Source organism: Dufourea novaeangliae, unplaced genomic scaffold, assembly GCF_001272555.1.
Source record: "Dufourea novaeangliae isolate 0120121106 unplaced genomic scaffold, ASM127255v1 scaffold14, whole genome shotgun sequence".
In the NCBI taxonomy this organism is placed as follows: domain Eukaryota; kingdom Metazoa; phylum Arthropoda; class Insecta; order Hymenoptera; family Halictidae; genus Dufourea; species Dufourea novaeangliae.
In genome coordinates this window covers 2,478,964-2,498,069 of record NW_015373890.1, presented here as the reverse complement: position 1 = coordinate 2,498,069, position 19,106 = coordinate 2,478,964, and the positions used below count along the sequence as shown (strand labels likewise).

Here is a 19,106-nt window from a genome sequence, read left to right as displayed (position 1 = left end):
TCACAGTCACAAGTTTCAATGATGATCCAACAAAGTGACCTGAGTAATATACATAACAACTATTTTTTTTTAATTCTTATTTGAAGGAAAAGTAATAGGGGTTCGAGGAGGGAAATGTTAACGTACAAAGAAGTCACTACATTTAGAAAGTATGTAATATGAGTGTAGTTTAACCCTCAACTGCAAGACTATGTATTCGTTTCGGAGACAAATTTGAATTTTTCTTTCTCTATCACAACCTGAAAATAAAGATATCTTTCAATTGGTTATTAAAAGTGTTACAAAGTAGTCGTCTAATTGTTCATTCGTGAGACTAGTGATCTGTAGTTAAGGGTTACCATTAATTCAATTGTTAGCAATATAACAACAGTTACAAGAGACGAAAATAAAATGGCACAGTGGTATCCTTCTAATACAACGGATTAATTACATTACATTAAGCCGACTACATATGTTATATTGATTACAGTAGATTTATTGTATTAGTTTATGAATAAATTTTGACATAAATTAGCTGATGTGCTAAAAAAGTGACTATAATTGTTACCGCCGATTTCTAGCACTACGAAGATAGGTGGACTACAATGTAAGGCAAGAAAGTTTACAAAGTGTATGAATTATCGTTCCAACGTTATCCGTGAAATGTAAATAGCTGCTGAACTTTCTAACACGATAAATAACACAATTAAAATTTTCTGGAGCGCGTGCCCCGTTTTTGTTGGAAGTGTACACAAACAGCTACCCGGAAGATTTGCCCGCGTAACAAAGTGCACGAAAACATCAAATAATATATTACTTCGAAATACAGCTGCCAGTTACGTCAACAACCCTGGGAAGGTTTTATATAGCGGAAGTAACGACTGCGCGCGATCGGTTACGACGTTGCAACGTGTTGTATAAAACAACGGTTCTCAACCATCAAAAAGTCTTATTAACACTAGAACTCTCAGCCTTGCATGTCCACTAAATTAAATAGTACAATATCGTAATGTACATAATATATAATACAATCTAGTATAATATAAAATTCATAGTAAATTAAAAGTCAACATAAATTCCGCTAAAAGCACCATTGTAATTTCAGTAATAGTAAAATAAGAAATCTGCAATCTGTCATTCTTATGGGTTTGGTAGTTCTAGTGTTAATGCTTCAAGAACTAACGATACCATATCGAATTATTCACGTGCTAATGAAGAATATTGTTTAAATATAAACCTTACTAAGGTAACTAAAAAGATTTCTAAGTCGGATAAGATGCAAAGTTCATGAATATAATTTCTTTCGTGGGTATTAAAATATAATTCGGAAAAATTCATAAAAGTGTATAAAAGTTGACAATCATTGGAAATGTAGCAGGAAGCTTGAAACTTAACAAGAAATGATTTCTTAAACGCACGATCACCTATTGCAGTACGATTCCACCGGTGACTATAACGAAATGCTGTGAAAACCATTGTGCGACTACAAATAACGCGTGAGACAGAAGTCTTAAAGGATTAATCGGAACAAGTCGACACTACAAGGAATCGCCGACATTGATCCATCATTTTCTTGTTTGCAACTCTGTCCATCTGTAAATCATTTCCGTGAACAGTTTTATCTGTTCCGGGAGGAATTTGCATAAAGAGCAAACGTTCGAAGATAGGAAACCAGCACTTTCGAGAATCGCCGTAAAATAAGTAATTTCTAAAAATGACTATCTGAACTGAATTTCAATTGTAAAGTTTCATCCCACGATTCTTGAATCGATTATTTTTTAATTGGATAACTCCCTATCTGGAAGCATAATAAATTTTAACTATTTCAATCAAAATCTTGATGATACACTGAAACTGTCACCTGTTCCCAATCGATCAATAGTGACCTACAAGTCCAACGATAAAGGCGCAATCCTGTTAAAATATATCGTTTAAAGGAAAAAAAAAAGCTGTAAGGATTCCAGATTTACGCGCGTCTAAATGTCCGACGTATGACTTTAAAAACAATTTCCAGCGGTTGAAGGTAAACGTTGCGACACCCCCAAGGTTCGCGTTCTTAAAACAGCAATGTTCATTAGAAATGCAACAACCACGGGATTTAATTGCGAGAAATGCGGTGAAGGTTGACGCAACAACATTCTGAGGGACTTTTCTCAACGAGTGACATACACACGAGGCCTACGACACCCGATGACAATGGGAATAATGGTCGACGGTTGCGCGGGAAGAGACACCGGAATGATACTTAGGGGATCCGCTACCTTTTCCAGCCGGTATAACCGTATCTACGGTCGGGGGACACGCTCTGGAAAGTACTGAAACCACCGTTTCTGCTTCTCAACGTCCGCTTCCTGTCCATCCGCGGATCTTTATCTTCGACAAACAACATATTCCATAGATAAGCTCCACGTGGTACACAAAGATGAAAGAATTTTTACATCAAATTCACGAATGTTAACACATTTGTAACGTGTTTTTTCTTCCTCGGCTAAGTCTGGAGTAGCTATTTAGTCTTAATCTCTTAAAAAGGGGGTCCTGACAAGTCATCGCTGAACCACGAGAGAGATAATCCATACCGTGCTACGTGAGTCACCAATGATCTAATGTCGAGTCTTACGGTATAAATCAGAAGAAAGACTTGGATCAACTGGATAGTCCTATTCAACAATGAATAATGAAGAAAAACTTGATAAAAAGGTGAATAACTTTCGCTTAGAACGGTGCTTGAGTAATCTTTGCTACTAGTTATACTGGAAAGCATGCAAATGAACAGCAAGATCATTGTGGACATATTTGAAAGAGGCTAGTCCTTGAGATGCTGTGTGTCTTCCTATGATGAATACATTATTTATCATCCAAGTTGTGACACTAAAACTAATAAAGCTTATGTAACGTTTTGAAGTATTTATTTACTGACCTCCACTTTATTCTTAAAAGTTCTACAAACAACTTTTTCGTATGACTATCTGAATTATTGTGAAGAGTTTGTAAGGTCTTACATAAAGTGTAAGACCCATACAAGGAAACTGCTCTATGCGTAATCGACCAGTAGAATCGTGGATCATCGTAAACAAGAAGCAAATGAATCGTATCCGGCGCGAACCAAAATAAAACCAGACCAGCTAACTTTTCGCCATCCGGGGTTACGTATCAAGTGGCATCGACCGATAACGCGTGAACCCTCGTTCCCGGTCGACCTGAATACGGAACGAAGAGAGCCTGCAGGCGACAGTTTAGAAAGGTGATTTTCATCGATACAACGCGTAACTTTTATTGGACGTGTTTCTTGCACACCTGCCTTCGAGTCTTACGTGACACATATCCTGAAGGCAGGATGCGTTTGCTCTATCAAGGATAAACACGGAACGTTTCGACATCGACGATTGGCTATTTTTCTTCGACGACCGTGTGGTATCTAACGTTAGATACTCTTCTTATCTCTCGTAAACCGGTGAGATTTTAAGTTCCGAGATTTCTCCGAGTATGATCTTTACTTCCATTCTACGCGACTTGTTATTGCAACTTTTCCGTGTAGGAGAAAAAGGCATATAATCCAAACAAAGATGGCTGCCGCGGTTTACCGCTGACATTCATATAACGGTAAGTCATCATACATGTTGTGTAAACTAATTAGCCGTAGAGCACATTGTTTCAATAATTGGTTATTTTAATGAATCTTTTATAAATATAAAGGGTATAGCTGGTTCGTTCATTAGTAGTTGACTAAGTACAGTAATACAGTGGATTCCGGTTATGTGGGACATATCAGGACTAGTGTCCTTTGGCACGATTAAGCGGCTGTCCCAATTATGCGGAGTATCACATAGGTAAATACGGTACATTCGATTAGGTTTTGTTCGTTGAGTATTGTTCCATATAAGCGAAATCCACTGTACTTCAGCCTGTACCTAATTTCAAGTATGAATAACTTGAATAATACATGCAACTTTTCGTTTCGTCAGTGTAGCAGTAGTCATGTAACGTGCAACGTCATTTAACGTGGTAGTCAACAAGTGTTGCACAATTATCTTCAATTATACTGAATACATATTGCAACATTCGTATAGCTTCCTTTGTTTTCACGTGAATTCTTCACTAGCTATTACTAATATCACGTTAATAAATGAATATGTTTTTAAGTATTTGACATTATTTAAATATATACATATTTATAATTATCGATATTTCTACATTTTTAAATTGCTTCCATTCAAAATACACGCTTCGAGGTTTTCGATCCTTCCCCTTTGATAATACCGAACGTATCGGATTATATTTATCGTAGTGACTCTTACCCGAAGCTACTATATAATACCATCGCGTGCTATAGTACCAGATTAAAATCAATAATATTGATATCTTTATTATGAAAATTCGAAACTCACCTTCGCGACAAGTTGTCGACCGGTGTGCACGTCAAGGCATCGGTACAGAGCGCTCCCCTCGGCCGGACCAAGAAGTAGGTACCTATCCCCGAGTACGGCAGGTCCATGGTGATCGGTGGGCAACGGTTCGTAAGTAGGCAAGACAACTGCCGGCACCGAGTTCGACTCGTCACTCGTCGGCTGCTGACTGATGTCCTGATTATTGTTCGGACTGACCAGGAACTTTCCATTGTTAGTGCGGGTCACTTGCAGATGTAGAGGATGCTGCCTGCTAGCGGCTGTCACTCTCATATTGTGCCGGTTTCACAAACACGTCACCGTTTTTCACACTACACTACTACTTCTTCCCTTCCACACTGCTGGTCCTTTCGTCGTGGTAATTTTTTTTATTTTTCGTCCCAGACAACGCACGCATGTGTCTGTACCAAAGCTCGAAATAATTTTCTAACTCGTAATATTGTTTGTTGTTAGTCGGCCGTTAAAGCAGAAAAACCTTGAACACACTTCACACGTCACGAGGTTACCAACACGGTAGCTGGCGACGGTTTATATATCGATTTAAACGGACCGATTAACGCCCTTTTAAGCTCTACGGATACGAAACGCGTGTATAGGTACGAATTATAATTATAGTTAAGAATATCACTTGTGCGGGGGCCCACGCAGAGTTGTTTCGTGTTCCCGGGTGGGTCCTTGGACGGAGATCTTCGTGGGTGACAATCGGTCACTTTTTACGAAAAAGCTCTGTAACATATACAAACGAAATAGAGCATGAGTAAAATTGCGTAAACGAATATTTTGTAGTAGTAACAATACCAAGATCGATTTTGAAATTATTGCATAAAATCGGAAAATTTGTGGTATACATTTTGGACAATTTGGGTTTGCGAAACAGAACAAAGCACAATGATACATTGTAACGCGTAACATTGTACAGCCAGTTACATGTATACATACATAATGAGGCTCAAATGACAAGAGTTCCGTTCATTAACTCTATGTGATTCACGGACAATTTCAAGACATTTCGACATTCGTCCTGCCTTGTGCACAATTTCTATAGAGAAGGGGACACCGTAAGGTCAGGGATATCGCTATAAGGCGGTTGTTGCGCTGTAACGTTCTACCCAGCCAAGGAAGGCAGGTAGTAGAAAAATTGTAAAATATGATGCAAGAGAATCCTCAAGCATTTTTAATGTCAATACTGTTAAACCGAATTTCTATCGAACGTTCCCCTGATTTGTTCACATCTTACGTATCGCCTATAACCTAAAAATGGTTTATTACCTCATTTTGCGTATTATTTAAATACACTTTGCATATACATATATATACGTACATATATGTTCGAATATTTTTGAATTAAATTTTGAAGTTAAATATGTATGTATATATAAAAACTGTGTCCCTTGTCAATGTTTAAAATGATTAAATAGTTTGTTGCAATAGTAATTTTAAAAAAACGTAAATAAATATAACCTTGTAAAGACTGTTGAAATTCGAAGATATGTACGTAAATACAGTCTTTCGTAATATAAAACGTAAATTTCGCTGTGACAAAAGATAAAAAGAGTTCGAAACTGAGAACAAACTTATAGGTTACCGGTCATGTTTATTCGCCGCAGCGTGCAGTTTCATTTAACTTTTGATTATTGGTCTTGGGATAATACGAAATCGAGCAGTTAACCTTGGCAACGGAAAAGAATAATTTGGTCACGTAATCCGAACTTCGAATTACGAAGCTGACTTGGTTGCTCGAATTTATCGTTGAAATGAATGTCGACTATCGAAACATTCGCGAAATCGCGCCATGATGATATCAACGCACTTGCGCAAAACTCTTGACGTTCCAAAGATCAGGGATGTGTGTGGCGAGAAGTTGTATGTATTCGTTGCCACCTCCTTGAAAGATACTCGATATGCCCGACCCGCGACTCTAATTCGTCGTCTTTATCTTGAAAAAATTGTTTAAAACGCTCGTTCCATTCGAATCACACATTACAAACGGACGGATATTCGAACGCAGAGGACAACCAATGTATGTGTATACCAGCGAGGTGGCTGAAGCCTTGAATCTAGTGAGCGTCTCTTGTTCGCGTTTATTGAATGAACGGAGAATCTGACGAAATAGCGAGCTTCGAATTAGTAAAGCATTGCGTCCGCATGGTAGCGCGTGTCGAAACACGCGTATACTTAAACACGCACACCACCGAGTAGATAGCAGATATCCTTCGGTAAGGTCAAAATGGCGGAGTTTCAGAGTTGTCACGGCGATATTGCGAGCACCGGTTGCATTAATAGCGCACGAACATGACGCAATACTGTGAAATAAATTGCCTAATATGTCCGCTCGAAGCAGCCCATAATTTCCTATCGATGGATAAGCGCCGGCGTTAGCGAAACTTCCGACATCTCTTAAGAGGACAGTGACAACACACAACTGACACATTTGATCTTTCGGGGGGACACGCAAGCGGACAGCTATTATTTAAAATTACAAGTGTTTCCATAAAATATTAATATATTGATAAGATCCTCGCGACAATGGTTTTGCTGTAACAATTCCAGTAACCGAATCTCTTAGTTCTCAAAAAATTGTCAATTACAAAAGTAAATGACCCGATCGGAAAACAAGAGCAGGGGTGCACGGATATCAGGGCAAGCGCACCAGTGTAAATATACGATATAACCAAGAGGCTGACATCGATCCGGTACGCGTCGGTAATAATCACTGCACTTTGCACTGTACTCACGCGAGGCCGATATGTAAAATAATACGTGTACGCACACACAATTTGTGACTCTTTTCTTTCTATTTAGAAAAGCATATTTATGTATGCTCCACCGGTGTGAAACAGCGTCAGCACAAATTACCTTTCAATGTTCTTCTTGTTGTGTCGCCGTACGTTCCTGAACGGGAGGTTGGGTTTTTGGAGAAACGGTCGGACGTAGCCCGAGTTGCCCCCAAAAACGTTGTTGATAAACCGCCCGTCTGCTGGAAAAGCGAATCCCCGGAAACTTCCGGGCGTATCGGTTTTTCGAATAGCGCGCGCTGGACCAAACCTGGCTTCTTGCAGTTGGCCCTACCTGGGATGGTGCTGGTAGTCTCTTCACGGTTCTTGCAGGTTCGTTTTCCGACCAGCCGTCGTTGTGCTGGATGTTTCTCGTCGTCCGTAGCAGTGGACTGCGGAGAGGTACTTCGAGAAAGACTGGAGAGCTGAGCGGTTACGAACAAGGGAGAATTGTGCAGAGAGATTTGTATCCCGCGCAACGGACGGTCCAACGTTTTGGGCCGACCCTCCGCTCAGAAACGACGGCGGCAGCAGAACGAACAAGCACAGACCGACCGCGCCATAGTGCAGCAAAGGACTGAAGCCACGGTCGCCGCCTCAAATCAACCCGATAGACTCGGTGAGTAAAGTGGTGGAGGGAAAGGACAGATGCGCATGCGTGTTTCACGGTCTTTACAGTATCGGCGCACGAATCCGTCCCCATGGATCGGCGCCCTCGCGTGCTTTTGTGTGCTCGTGAAAAACGTGACTGAATTTTCGAGGGTCAATCACAATAGACCTTCCTGCGGTAAGATGTCTCCTTTTCTTATAATCCTTATGAATCGTAATAAATACGCCCTGCACGCGGGAAAACGGAAGGGCTTGATATTCTGTACTGAACGTGCTTGTATCGTGTCGGTATTTTTAAGTCTTATCATTTATTACCCGAAATTACCACAAAGACATTAGTTATAATGCAAATACGGATTTTATTAATTTACTTGACCGTGTTACTGATTCATTGCTGTTGCGTCTGCCTTCAAAACATTTCTAGCAATATACTTCTGAGTTACATGTAATCTACGTTAGTGATGCAATAAGGGATATAGTTGTAGAATATTAGATATTAGTTTGTAGAAGCGCTGTCCTGATAACGAAAACGGGGCCTCGCGAGGCAAAGCTGCGTCACTGGCCACACCAGTGCGTATGTCACCCAAAATTTCCACCGGTTGACGTCACTTCGACCCCTAGACATCATACGTCCAAATAAGGATTTGTCACCCAAAAATTTCACCGGTTTACGTCACTTCAACCCCTAGACACAGGCGTCCAGATAAGAATTTGCCACCCAAAAATTCAACTGACGCACCACGTCCCAACCTAAAATTCTTTGTTATCGAATATGTATAAATACTGCCGCATTTCCACAGCTCGTTAGTCTGAACTGGGAATCGATACTTATAAGTTATATTAACCAGTGTAATATTCTTGTATTAGTACTTGGGAGTTACGGCTCTCAGGAAATAAATATTTTCTTTAAGAGTTTTTACGTGACACGTACGTGGGCATCCTAAACCGCGACGCGCGGTCATACATGCAAATCTATCCGTACGTTTACAACAGACTATCTGTAACACTAATTACTGTTTTTTACATCACTCGAGTGCTGGCAACTCGTTGCAACTTACCGATGAAATTTTCCACTTGTCCGGCAATGTGCTTCCTAACGGAACATTTACACGGGTATTTTTCGATGTGAAAAATTCCCTAGATTAAAGATTGGGTTTAATAGGTCGAATTATATTCAACAGCGTTTTCAATCGGCGAAAACTAGTCGTAAGGTAGGAGATTCTGTCGAGATATTCGTTTCATATAAACCACATGCCCTTGACCTACCTTAACGTTCCTTAGCAACAGAAACAGGCGTGTTTTGAACAGTCGCCGGTAACTAAGGGCAAATAACCTCACCTATGTATGTAACTACTTTGATATGACCGCGAGAGAGTGTATCATTCTTATAGGTAGCTGTTTGTCACAAATGAATACAAAACGTGTTGCTTTTTTCGAGTCATTTCTTGAAATACACTTCATAACACTACTGTTCCGCGAAGAAGCAAAGAAATCTAATATGCAAAATTATAAAACGCATGGAAAATGGAAAACTTATATATGTAGATACGGAAAACCGAATCACTTAATGACGTATCACAGATCACACGTAGCATATTTTATGACAATAACGTATCATTAGAAAATATTTTTATTTCAATTCGTATGTTGACTAGAGCATTTTAACGGACATTTTTTTAAGTAAGGATTTGAATAAAAAATTAAATCTTAATTTTTCGACACATAAATTTGGCGTCTTTGTATTTCTGGAATAGTTTTGTAGACTGGAAAACCTTTATATTCAATTCAGTTTCCGGTCAAACAACAACGGTAATTATATAAACGATTTCCGTTCGACGGAAACAGTGAAATTAGATTTCCGGTATGGAAATCAAGCTCCTAGATTTTACAATACTTAGCGTAATAATAAATATCTGTGTTTTAAATTCACGAAACGTTACCACACCGTTAAACGATCAGAACAATGATCATTTTCGAAAACTGACTACGTTAAGTAAACCATCTGTCTTCTGAGATACGAATCACAACTGTATCGTCAAAACAAAACGATCATTTTTGTCAAGTAATATCATACGGTACACAACGTAAAATCGTTTAAATCTATTGCAACGCGAGGCATACATCGGTAGACTCCTGGTAAAGGTTCAATTATCAAATGAATTCTGTCGCTGAGGGCCTCGATGGTATACGATCTGAACGGTAAGAATCATCCCGAGTATGGCGTATACTATTTGCCCGAAGAGATATGGCCGATTGCGTGGCGTTTTGATCACGCTCGAGCTCAGGCCAGGCCTTCGAATTTCCAAACCAGCTCAGCCTCAGACCGGATATTGGTTAAGCTAGTGCCTTTTTTTTTAACGCACTTCTTTCTGCCACTTATACGTGGGTGCCGGTTGGATCATTCCGCGGGATGATGATTCAACCGAACGAGAGACTTGAACGAAAATAACGTTACGATGGCTTGTGCCAGAAATTCATCGGTTTATAAACATAAATAAATTGTAGATTTTGATTTTCTGCAATTTGCAACCATTTTAATACTTTGTTGTAAGAATTTGATGAAGAAAAAGAAAAATTTTTCAGTTTCGAACAGTATAAATAGAAGAATATATTTTTAGCTGAATTGTGTCATTGTATTCCCAGGAAATATTAAGTTTGATATTTTAAAATTTAAACAGAATTTAATTAAAATTTTAATAACATGAAGGTAAATTAAAAGAAATTTAATAAATTAAAAATTTTAATATGAAAAGTAAAATCACATTATATTATTGTGCAAATAATCTCCAATTGGAAATAACAATTACATTGATATTAAGTCATACAGTGATAATAGCATATGTCTTATGTGCATATTTTTATTAATTACTGCATTCATAAAATTAAATACTACAGGAATTATGTAAAAATGTAACGAAATTATATGATATACCATTAACGGGGGAAAAACGGATAGACCGTAATCGCCGTTTCCTGCGTCGTATAAAGGATTCCGGTGAAAAGAAAAAAAGAATTTTCTCGTTATCCTTAATAGGTTCCAAGAAAATAGCTTGTAACACTTTGTAGGGACCACCCTGTAGAATGTTAAGTATACAAAACGACGATTCTCACTGACGTATCGTATAAGTATAAGCCACTTCAGTCGATCGAATGGGGAGAAGTAATGTATATACTTGGCATTGTCTATGTTTAACCAGCTACAAAATGAAAATAACAAAAATTTCAAAAAAACTTGTCTTTTAATTAACAAGTTAGGTTTCTTCTATACAGAACTATGTTAGATCGTGTTTAACATGGTACTTCCGGTAGCAATTGAATCACGTTGAAAATTTCTACGACATCATAAAAAGAAAATTAACGACTCAATGGAAAAAGTTCAACGCGAACTTGATATTCCAGTAAAAAATGTTAAGACTCTTGTGTTCTAATTCGTTCCATCTGTTAACTAGCTAATTCTTCATTCCTGAACGTTCAGAAAGGTGCAATGAAAATGATATTCGTTAAAGCAATTTTTAAAATTAGGAGTACAAATGTAAATTTCTTTCTCATCTTAAAGATATTATTCAGCTAAGAATAATATAAAAATCTTTACTAAGTTTCATTGAAGTTGTATATTTGATTGTACTTGACTTCAGTGGTTAAAAGACGCTCATGCATATTTCACGCAATAAATGTGAATACAGTTGACATTTAGATTGTAATATATGTATAATTTATACTATTGTAAGTATTACTGACAAATCGAATGAACGAACTTTTCAGCTAAATAAACAAAGAAACGAAAAATCATCGGAAGATATGGCGAAGCACGTTGACTCGTCTTTCCTAGTAACGAGTTAGAACAGATAAAGTTTCGAACGCACAATTAGTCTCGTTAGATCATCGTATCGGAACAAGTGCTGACCTGATACAATCGACACTTTCTGTACTAGTGAACGTCATCGGTACGAGATACGAAGTTCCATCTTTTTGCACAACGAAACAAAACGTGCACATTCCTCTGGTGGTGTACGCGAGAAAAAGACAGCCGGAAAGAGTGACTTTGCAACGTCAAACACAATTGCTACATTCTGTCCCGTTATCGGGGCTTTATTACGTATCTTTGATCAAATGCAATTGATACCGATAAGAACAGAAAAAAAGATTGATAATCTTCTGTTTAATGTTTCGCGTCCTTCGGCCGATCTCGTAAATTTTTCCACATTGTACATACACTTCGGAGGCCGGTCGGCTCGGAGCACATATTGGTCGTACAGACCGAGAACAACGATTTATCGATTTACAATTATTGAGTCTGACGTGTGCCGCAGTAACAGCTCCACGTAGATATCTTCATGATTTACGACAAAGAACTAATTACGAAACGTACGACGACGCAAGAGTCTTAGAAAAATTGAAGTTACATGTGTACACATTGTGAACGACAGTGTCGCAATGACCAATACGGACTTCCAGAAGGTCTCGTTGTATCCGTATTTTTCGTTTTCCTTCATTGATAAGTTTATTAACAGGACAGAGTGTATTATTCCAATATTCCAATATTTCCAATAGTTCGTCAAAATGTGATTAATAGACCGTGGATTGTGTGGATTTATTGCATTCACGATTGTTTAACCTTCAGAAATCATTCCCCAACTCACCATATGCAAACACCACACTAGTGCAAATAGGAATGTTTAATTTTGAATGATTAAGAACTTGAAGAGAATAAAAGCAAAGTGAACTTACAACATATACTTTATGATAAAATTTTTTGAGAAATTCAATGGAAATAATTGCAAAAGTGAGAAATAATTTTTTAACTATGAAAATTTCTTATAAAGAAATAATAAATTTTAAAACGAAGAGGCAAAGCAATGTTTCGTCAGGGCAATAATCTTATAAGGATCCAATCTTATAACGTTCCACGGTGTCCCCCCTTCCCCAGGGATAACTAATGGACAATAATCGTGTAGAACAAGCCAGACGATAATCGAGAGGAGTCTGTAGTGTGGTGTCTGAGGGTTAAAATACGGTACGGTTAAATGTTTAACTAAATTTATCAGGGATTTTCTTCTGTCGAACATTATAGGAAACTTAATAAAGCAAATAAATTTCTATTTGACTCCGATCTTTGTAAATTAGTCCACAAAAAACGATATTTGCATAAACATGCGTAGTCCGATTACAAATCATTGTTAACCCTTTAACAGTGTTTGACGAGTATACTCGTCATAAGGAAAAATAAAGTACCTTCTGTTATAAAAATTGAAATTTTTGTATAAAATTGAAAAATACATTTCTTTTATCAGAATAAAGGAATTAAATGGTTGAAGGATTGAACCTTTCATTTTATTAGATTTTGTACGTTAATATTTATGACAAATGCGTAATATCCGCAGTCTGTTGGCCCGTTAGCTCGATTATTCTCCGATTGTTCTCTTTTTTTCCTGTTTGTTGCGGCGGGGCAGCTTTTTCAATGCGTGATTAAAGAAGTCGCGCGATCTTTTGCCGGATATATTGCCGTCGAAAATTTCGTCATACGGTCTGGTGTGGCTGCAAGGCCGAGCGACATTTATCGCTGTTTGAAATTATGATAACGCGTTACGGTTCTCGAAGTTTTCGAGCCTCATTTTCTGAAAGCAATTATAGTTCGACCGTTTTGCTCTCAAAAGACCATTATCCCACGGAAGTGCCGTCGATTTTTTTTTTTCGGGGGGATTATTTTCACGATCGTGCCTTCAGCTGCGAAATTGATCATGATGTCAATTATCTTTTCGTCGCGTCGTCATACCATTCCAAAAAACGAGTTTAATACAATCTGAGAAAAAAATACGATTCTGCGTGTCTACTTTGTTTTATCGTCACAACGATGTTTTGGATGAATATTATTCCACCAGTAGTATTATTACAAAATATACTTACTAATAACAGATTTTTGTAATCGAACTTTAAATATCCGTTGAAAAGAAATGGTTTTAATAGATGAAACATTTGATAGGATTCCGTTGGTAAGTAAAGGGCACGTCATTTAAATTACTGATAATAATTGATAATCATTGGAATAGTTGGAAATGATAGATTGTTTGTAGATTTGTTTTTTATCGGTTGTATCTGCAGGAATTCTTGAAGTTTTAATCTCTGATTTTACGATTATTAATACTTGTTTTCATTCAAGTGTAATTAAAATTTGTTGGGATTAGGGAAACTGTGAAAGACTCACGAGATCTGGACAAACACAGTCGTTAATGACTTTTTTTCGATTTTAGTTTGCTCTGGCTTTAATCGTGTATTTCTTAATATTAAAATGAACAATTGCTTACTCGAAGGAGTACAAAAGGTGTGCAAAATACTAAACTACATTTTAATATTCATTAAACTATAATATTCAATGTATATTTTAAATTCAATACAGTGAGTGCCGTGGGTGTCACCGATGACCCCCACTCTGGGCACTGTACTTTTCGATATTATTAATATTGGACTCTAAACCGGTGAATTTCTACAAACTAAATGTCAAAAGTATGATAACATAGTTGACTTCAATAATTTTATATAACATTTTATTCTCATACACTCTGTCTAACGAAGATTTCCCTTCAACACTGTGGCTGAAACTAGTGTTGTTAAAATGAGCCTCGAGCCCTAAAGCTTTAACGGCTTGAACCTTCAAGGTTCGAAGCTTGAAATTTTATGTAGTGAAGTGATGTACAGAGCTCGAGTTTTCGAAACCTTAAAACTTAATCTAAAAGTTTTTAGCTTTGAACTTTAATATTACATGAAATTCAAGCTTTTAAAACTTTAAGGGGGAATAATAAAAAAACGTCCAGAAAAGCGTGTTTTTTGTAAATTAGTTTTGTAATTTTGTAAATTAGTGTAAATTAGTTCTGCAATCCAAATATGTATGGACAATACGTTAAATGTAATACGTATTAAAGATTATTAACATTATTTTTATTCGAATACGTGTTAAACATAAGAGTCTTTAAGGCTAAGCTTTATAGCTTCGAAGACTCGAGCTTCATACATCACTAGCTAAAACGTACGAAAATCCTCCGGTATTCAACGTGTTAAACCGACACGTTCGTAATTCTAGGACGATGGATCGAAGCGGATTTTCGTGAAATCCTGAGACGACAGATTGTTGAATTGTACGAGATATACACAAGGTCACTCGGAGTCAGATTGATAATTTCTTTTGGTCGGTCGAAAAAACATGCTTTGAACCGAAAGTATATACGTGACGCGCGTCATGCCGCGACGAATTTCCCGAAACGGGCTTTACCTTTGCTCCCTCTCGGCCATTCGAGGCGCGTACACGCGCCGAAGACGACGCTTCATGTCGCCTGATTACCCCAGGAATTACTCATCGGCGTGTACGTGTGCACGCATTGCTGACTCGCCTGCCGGAAGACAATGGGGCACTGTGACGACTGGGAATATCAACGCCGTGATTCGATCAAAAATGCCTGAGATATCTGTCCACCTTGAACCACGCCGGCAGCCAGGGGTTTTTCAGATAACACCTGGTTTTCTGGAATCGTGACTCTGGTCGTTGCTTTCGCGGCAGCTTTGAGAGAAATTCCAGGTGTCTAACCCGTAACTGCTGCTAAGCTATTATAGGTACGCTCACACTGCTAGTAGGTCAAATTTACCGGCTTAAATCGTATTTTCTCTATATGTATTTTCATTACATCAAAGGTTATTAGTTACCACTAATTACATCCTTAAATTTTCCCTTATAATATTTGTTTCACTACACCCCTCCCCTTTATTCCTAAAAAGTATGTATATACATATATGGATATAAAGAAAACATAATAAGGATATCAAATTCTTAGTTAAATAATATTAAATAAGAGCGATACTGTTTTTCCACCCAGGTGGCCAACAACCCACAAACGGCCCTGCCTACTAGAGACGTGATAAAGTCTTAGTTGATTCACAAATTAGTCTCCGAAAAACTGTGAATTTCAATAAAATATCCAAAAGTTTCGATCGCGATCGAGTAACAACAATCGTTTTTTCCAACGAGTCACACCGACATTCCTCAGACAGGTGACACCGTTGCGTTTCGAAATTCGTCATTGTTCGTGATTTTGCATCGGCGGCGCGGTGTTTAGCGACAATCATCCGTTTCCACCGGCCTCTCGGTGAGTCCTTTTGTAATGCCTTGTATAAACACAGCGAGATCAGGTTGGCCGCAGGTCGCAGACGGATGCTACGCTCACGGGCGTTCTCTCGTCGTGTCGTGGCGAACGAACCGGACGCACGATTATGTTCACGGCCGAAACTATTTTTGCGGATGCCTCACGAGACGAGACGACGGCGGCGGGAGGAAAAAAAAAGTAATGACGTAGGCGGTCGCCCTCAAAAAATTGTTTCTTCCGGTGACTTTCAGCGATCGTTTCGGTTTCGAAATGATGCCCGATCTGCGTATTTGTGTAATTATTAGTCGACCCGTTCCCTCGTGTGTTATAGCGATTAATTTCGGAAAATTTATATTTAAAATTAATTTTGAACAGAAAATGTTGAGGACCAATCAAGAGTCTGGCAGGGAAATTTGAAAAAATTTAAAATATGGTGTTAGTTACTTTGGCCTGTGATCGATTCAGTTAACGGAATAATTAGGTATTCATCAATTTAAATTATTTTCAAAATCATTTCAATCGTTCTGTGACGATTGTGTGACCATTAGTTAATGGTTTGCTTAATTATTCAACGGTTTTAGTTATTTTTGAGGAGTCTCGTATTGATGGCATAGGTTCGTGGAGTAATATTTTTTTAAAAGAAAATAATTATTTAGCGAATAGATTCTTATCTAATTTTTCGTATATAATTGTTTTTGAATGTTTCATCAAATATAGACTGTTAAATTAATTTTCTTGAAATAGTCTATTATGTTGTAGCTTGTAAATTTGTGATTTCTTTTATGGCTGGAGATACTACAAAATGGCCAAGATCTTAAGAAGTGAGAGTGTTAACAACTCGGACTGTCATTGGGATTATTATTGTTTGCACTTTCAGTTGTAGCGTGATTCACTTCGAGTTGTAATGCTTTTAGACGATCGTAAATTAATGTTTCGCCTGTTAACATATCAGCTAAAAGATTAAATCTATCAAAAACGATTAGTTCACCGACGTGTAGGTGTGTTTATTGGAATTTTGTTTACCAATGTATAGATTTGTTTATTAAAATTTTGTTGTTATTTTAAACAAGTTTTGTTAATTGGTTAAGTGTTTACTCAATGCTCAGTTACATATTTTTAGACACATATTTACAAGGTGATTGCGAAACGTCTGAAAGATTTTTTCGTAGAATGAGCTGTTTGAAGAACAGATTGCATCATCCGTACAAAACACTGGTAATATCGATGATATTTTGAATTTTAAGAACCTGCAGTTTGACTCGTATATCGATAGGAATGAATTTAAAAATCATTGAAATCGATGAGGTGTGCCCTGGTCGATATATACTTACCATAAATTTAAGTGTACAACTTTATTATGTTAATATAGTGCAATGTTCTAGAATTTTCTAATCTTGTTAAAATAATTTAACATTGTTTTTAGCGATGATTAACAATACTTGTAGGAGTTCGAGTGTTTTGTCGTAATAAATTATCTGTAAGGAAATTCTGAAAGATTTATGGCTTTTATTCGGTGTAATGAAGTGTACAACTGAAAACGAGGTAAATGTAAATGCGGTAAGTCAACCGGATGCATTCTGGCAATCTGACGCAAAACTTCAACAATATTGCTCTCTTCGTATCACGCGTTTATCGTAAATTTTATGACGAGGTTGCATCATGAATTACCACACCTCGACCAATAAAAATGACAACAAACAAAAAAGGATTGTAACGTATTCATGATTTAAAGAAATAGTAAATGTATGTGTGTGTGTAACTAGAAAAATTATTCACCCAAGTGACTACATACGTACTAAGTAGAAGAAATCTCCGTTTCAATAACAAAAAATTCAAATTTAGGGAAAGTGAACTATGGGACAAATTATTATTTACGTTAAATAATGTGATTATTATTCACGTTAGATAATGTTTGAGCCACCTGCATAAATTTACAATTTTAACTGTATTTTTTACGATTACATAAGCAAAGTTCAATTTCTTTGTGTATTTTTAATAGACAATTGTCAATTAAAGATTATCCAATGTAAAAATCTTGGTAATGTGATTTTATTTCTACACAAGCATAAAAAAAAAAACTTATTTTTCGTGCTGTGACTCTAATAATTTGAGCACCCACTGTATTGTTAATATAGTAAAAGAAATACAGGAAATAAATTCCTATCTCGTTTCGACGTTTATAAATTAATATATAGAATTATGCATCTATTAATGAGCAGGTAGAAAATTAATCGGCATACATACTGCGTTGCGTACGTGCGATACAGCATGCCGCTGGTCTCTTTAATCAGTAGGGTCTCCTGATCCAGTAAATCTTGACACTGATACGCGATCGTGAATTACACACATATATGTATATACCGATCACTGACGAAGGCCCCCTTTACGAATGCAAGACGTCGACCGAACTATGTTGTATGTACAATTAGGACTGTCCTATCCTGAAAACTGTGGTAAATAGATATACCCACCAACACACAAACACTGTTCAGGTATTCGTCATATGATTGTACGTACCTACGTGTACGAAGTGCAATACTTGTTGATCATCTTATATACGGTGATTCAGAATGACTGTAAGAAAATTTCGTAGATTAGTTGAGATATAATTATATAGATTATTTAATCGTTATTAAAAAAAAATGGTCGTTTAAGCATAGATTGTACTTTTAGTGTCTGTGGTAGTTTGAAATTCGTATGAATAATATATTTATTGATTTATTAATTAATGTTCGTTCTAGGGCATTACACGACTTCCTATACTAGTTTCCTACACTAATTTACATTCTTAGTATGAATAGTATGTAATATTGTGCATACAATCCGTTGGTTTATTTGAAGTATTTATTACAGAACTGTTGTATAATAAAGAACCTGTGAATTTTATGAATTTATAGTATTTACAATTGTCTAAAACTCAGTGTAAGAGAATGTTTAATAAAGTTCAATGAAATTTTGATTTTACTTGGAATGTGATAGAACGCTTAATAGAGTAAATAACTTTTACATGAGCTTCAGTGTCTACGAATTAGTTCGAAAAAATTATGAGTAATAAATAATGTATACGTTGGTTTTTGTAAATATCGATTCGTCTCTGTTACATCACGGTTCTGTGCATCGCTTCCACACGGTTGCGGAGGTTCTACTTTTCGTAAGAGAACGATCATGGTGCAACGGTCTCGTTTAATTCAATTCGGATTGCACCCGATTAC

The 19,106-nt window shown here is 37.1% G+C and overlaps 1 protein-coding gene across 2 annotated transcripts in view; it reads right to left on the bottom strand.

Annotated features, from left to right (window-relative positions):
- LOC107187289 (tribbles homolog 2) overlaps positions 1 to 18,260 on the bottom strand; it is a 41,071-nt gene extending 22,811 nt beyond the window's left edge. Inside the window, exons 1-2 of one of the 2 annotated variants that reach the window (XM_015575363.1) lie at positions 18,139 to 18,260; positions 4,365 to 5,108 (exon numbers count right to left, since the gene is read on the bottom strand). In XM_015575363.1, the coding sequence (XP_015430849.1) occupies positions 4,365 to 4,655 (291 nt within the window). In that variant the 5' untranslated portion in view covers positions 4,656 to 5,108; positions 18,139 to 18,260. Of the gene's footprint in view, positions 1 to 4,364; positions 5,109 to 7,238; positions 7,753 to 18,138 lie in introns of those variants that run through there. The other variant, XM_015575355.1, reaches the window with a different exon arrangement.
- Between the last annotated feature and the right edge of the window lie 846 nt (positions 18,261 to 19,106).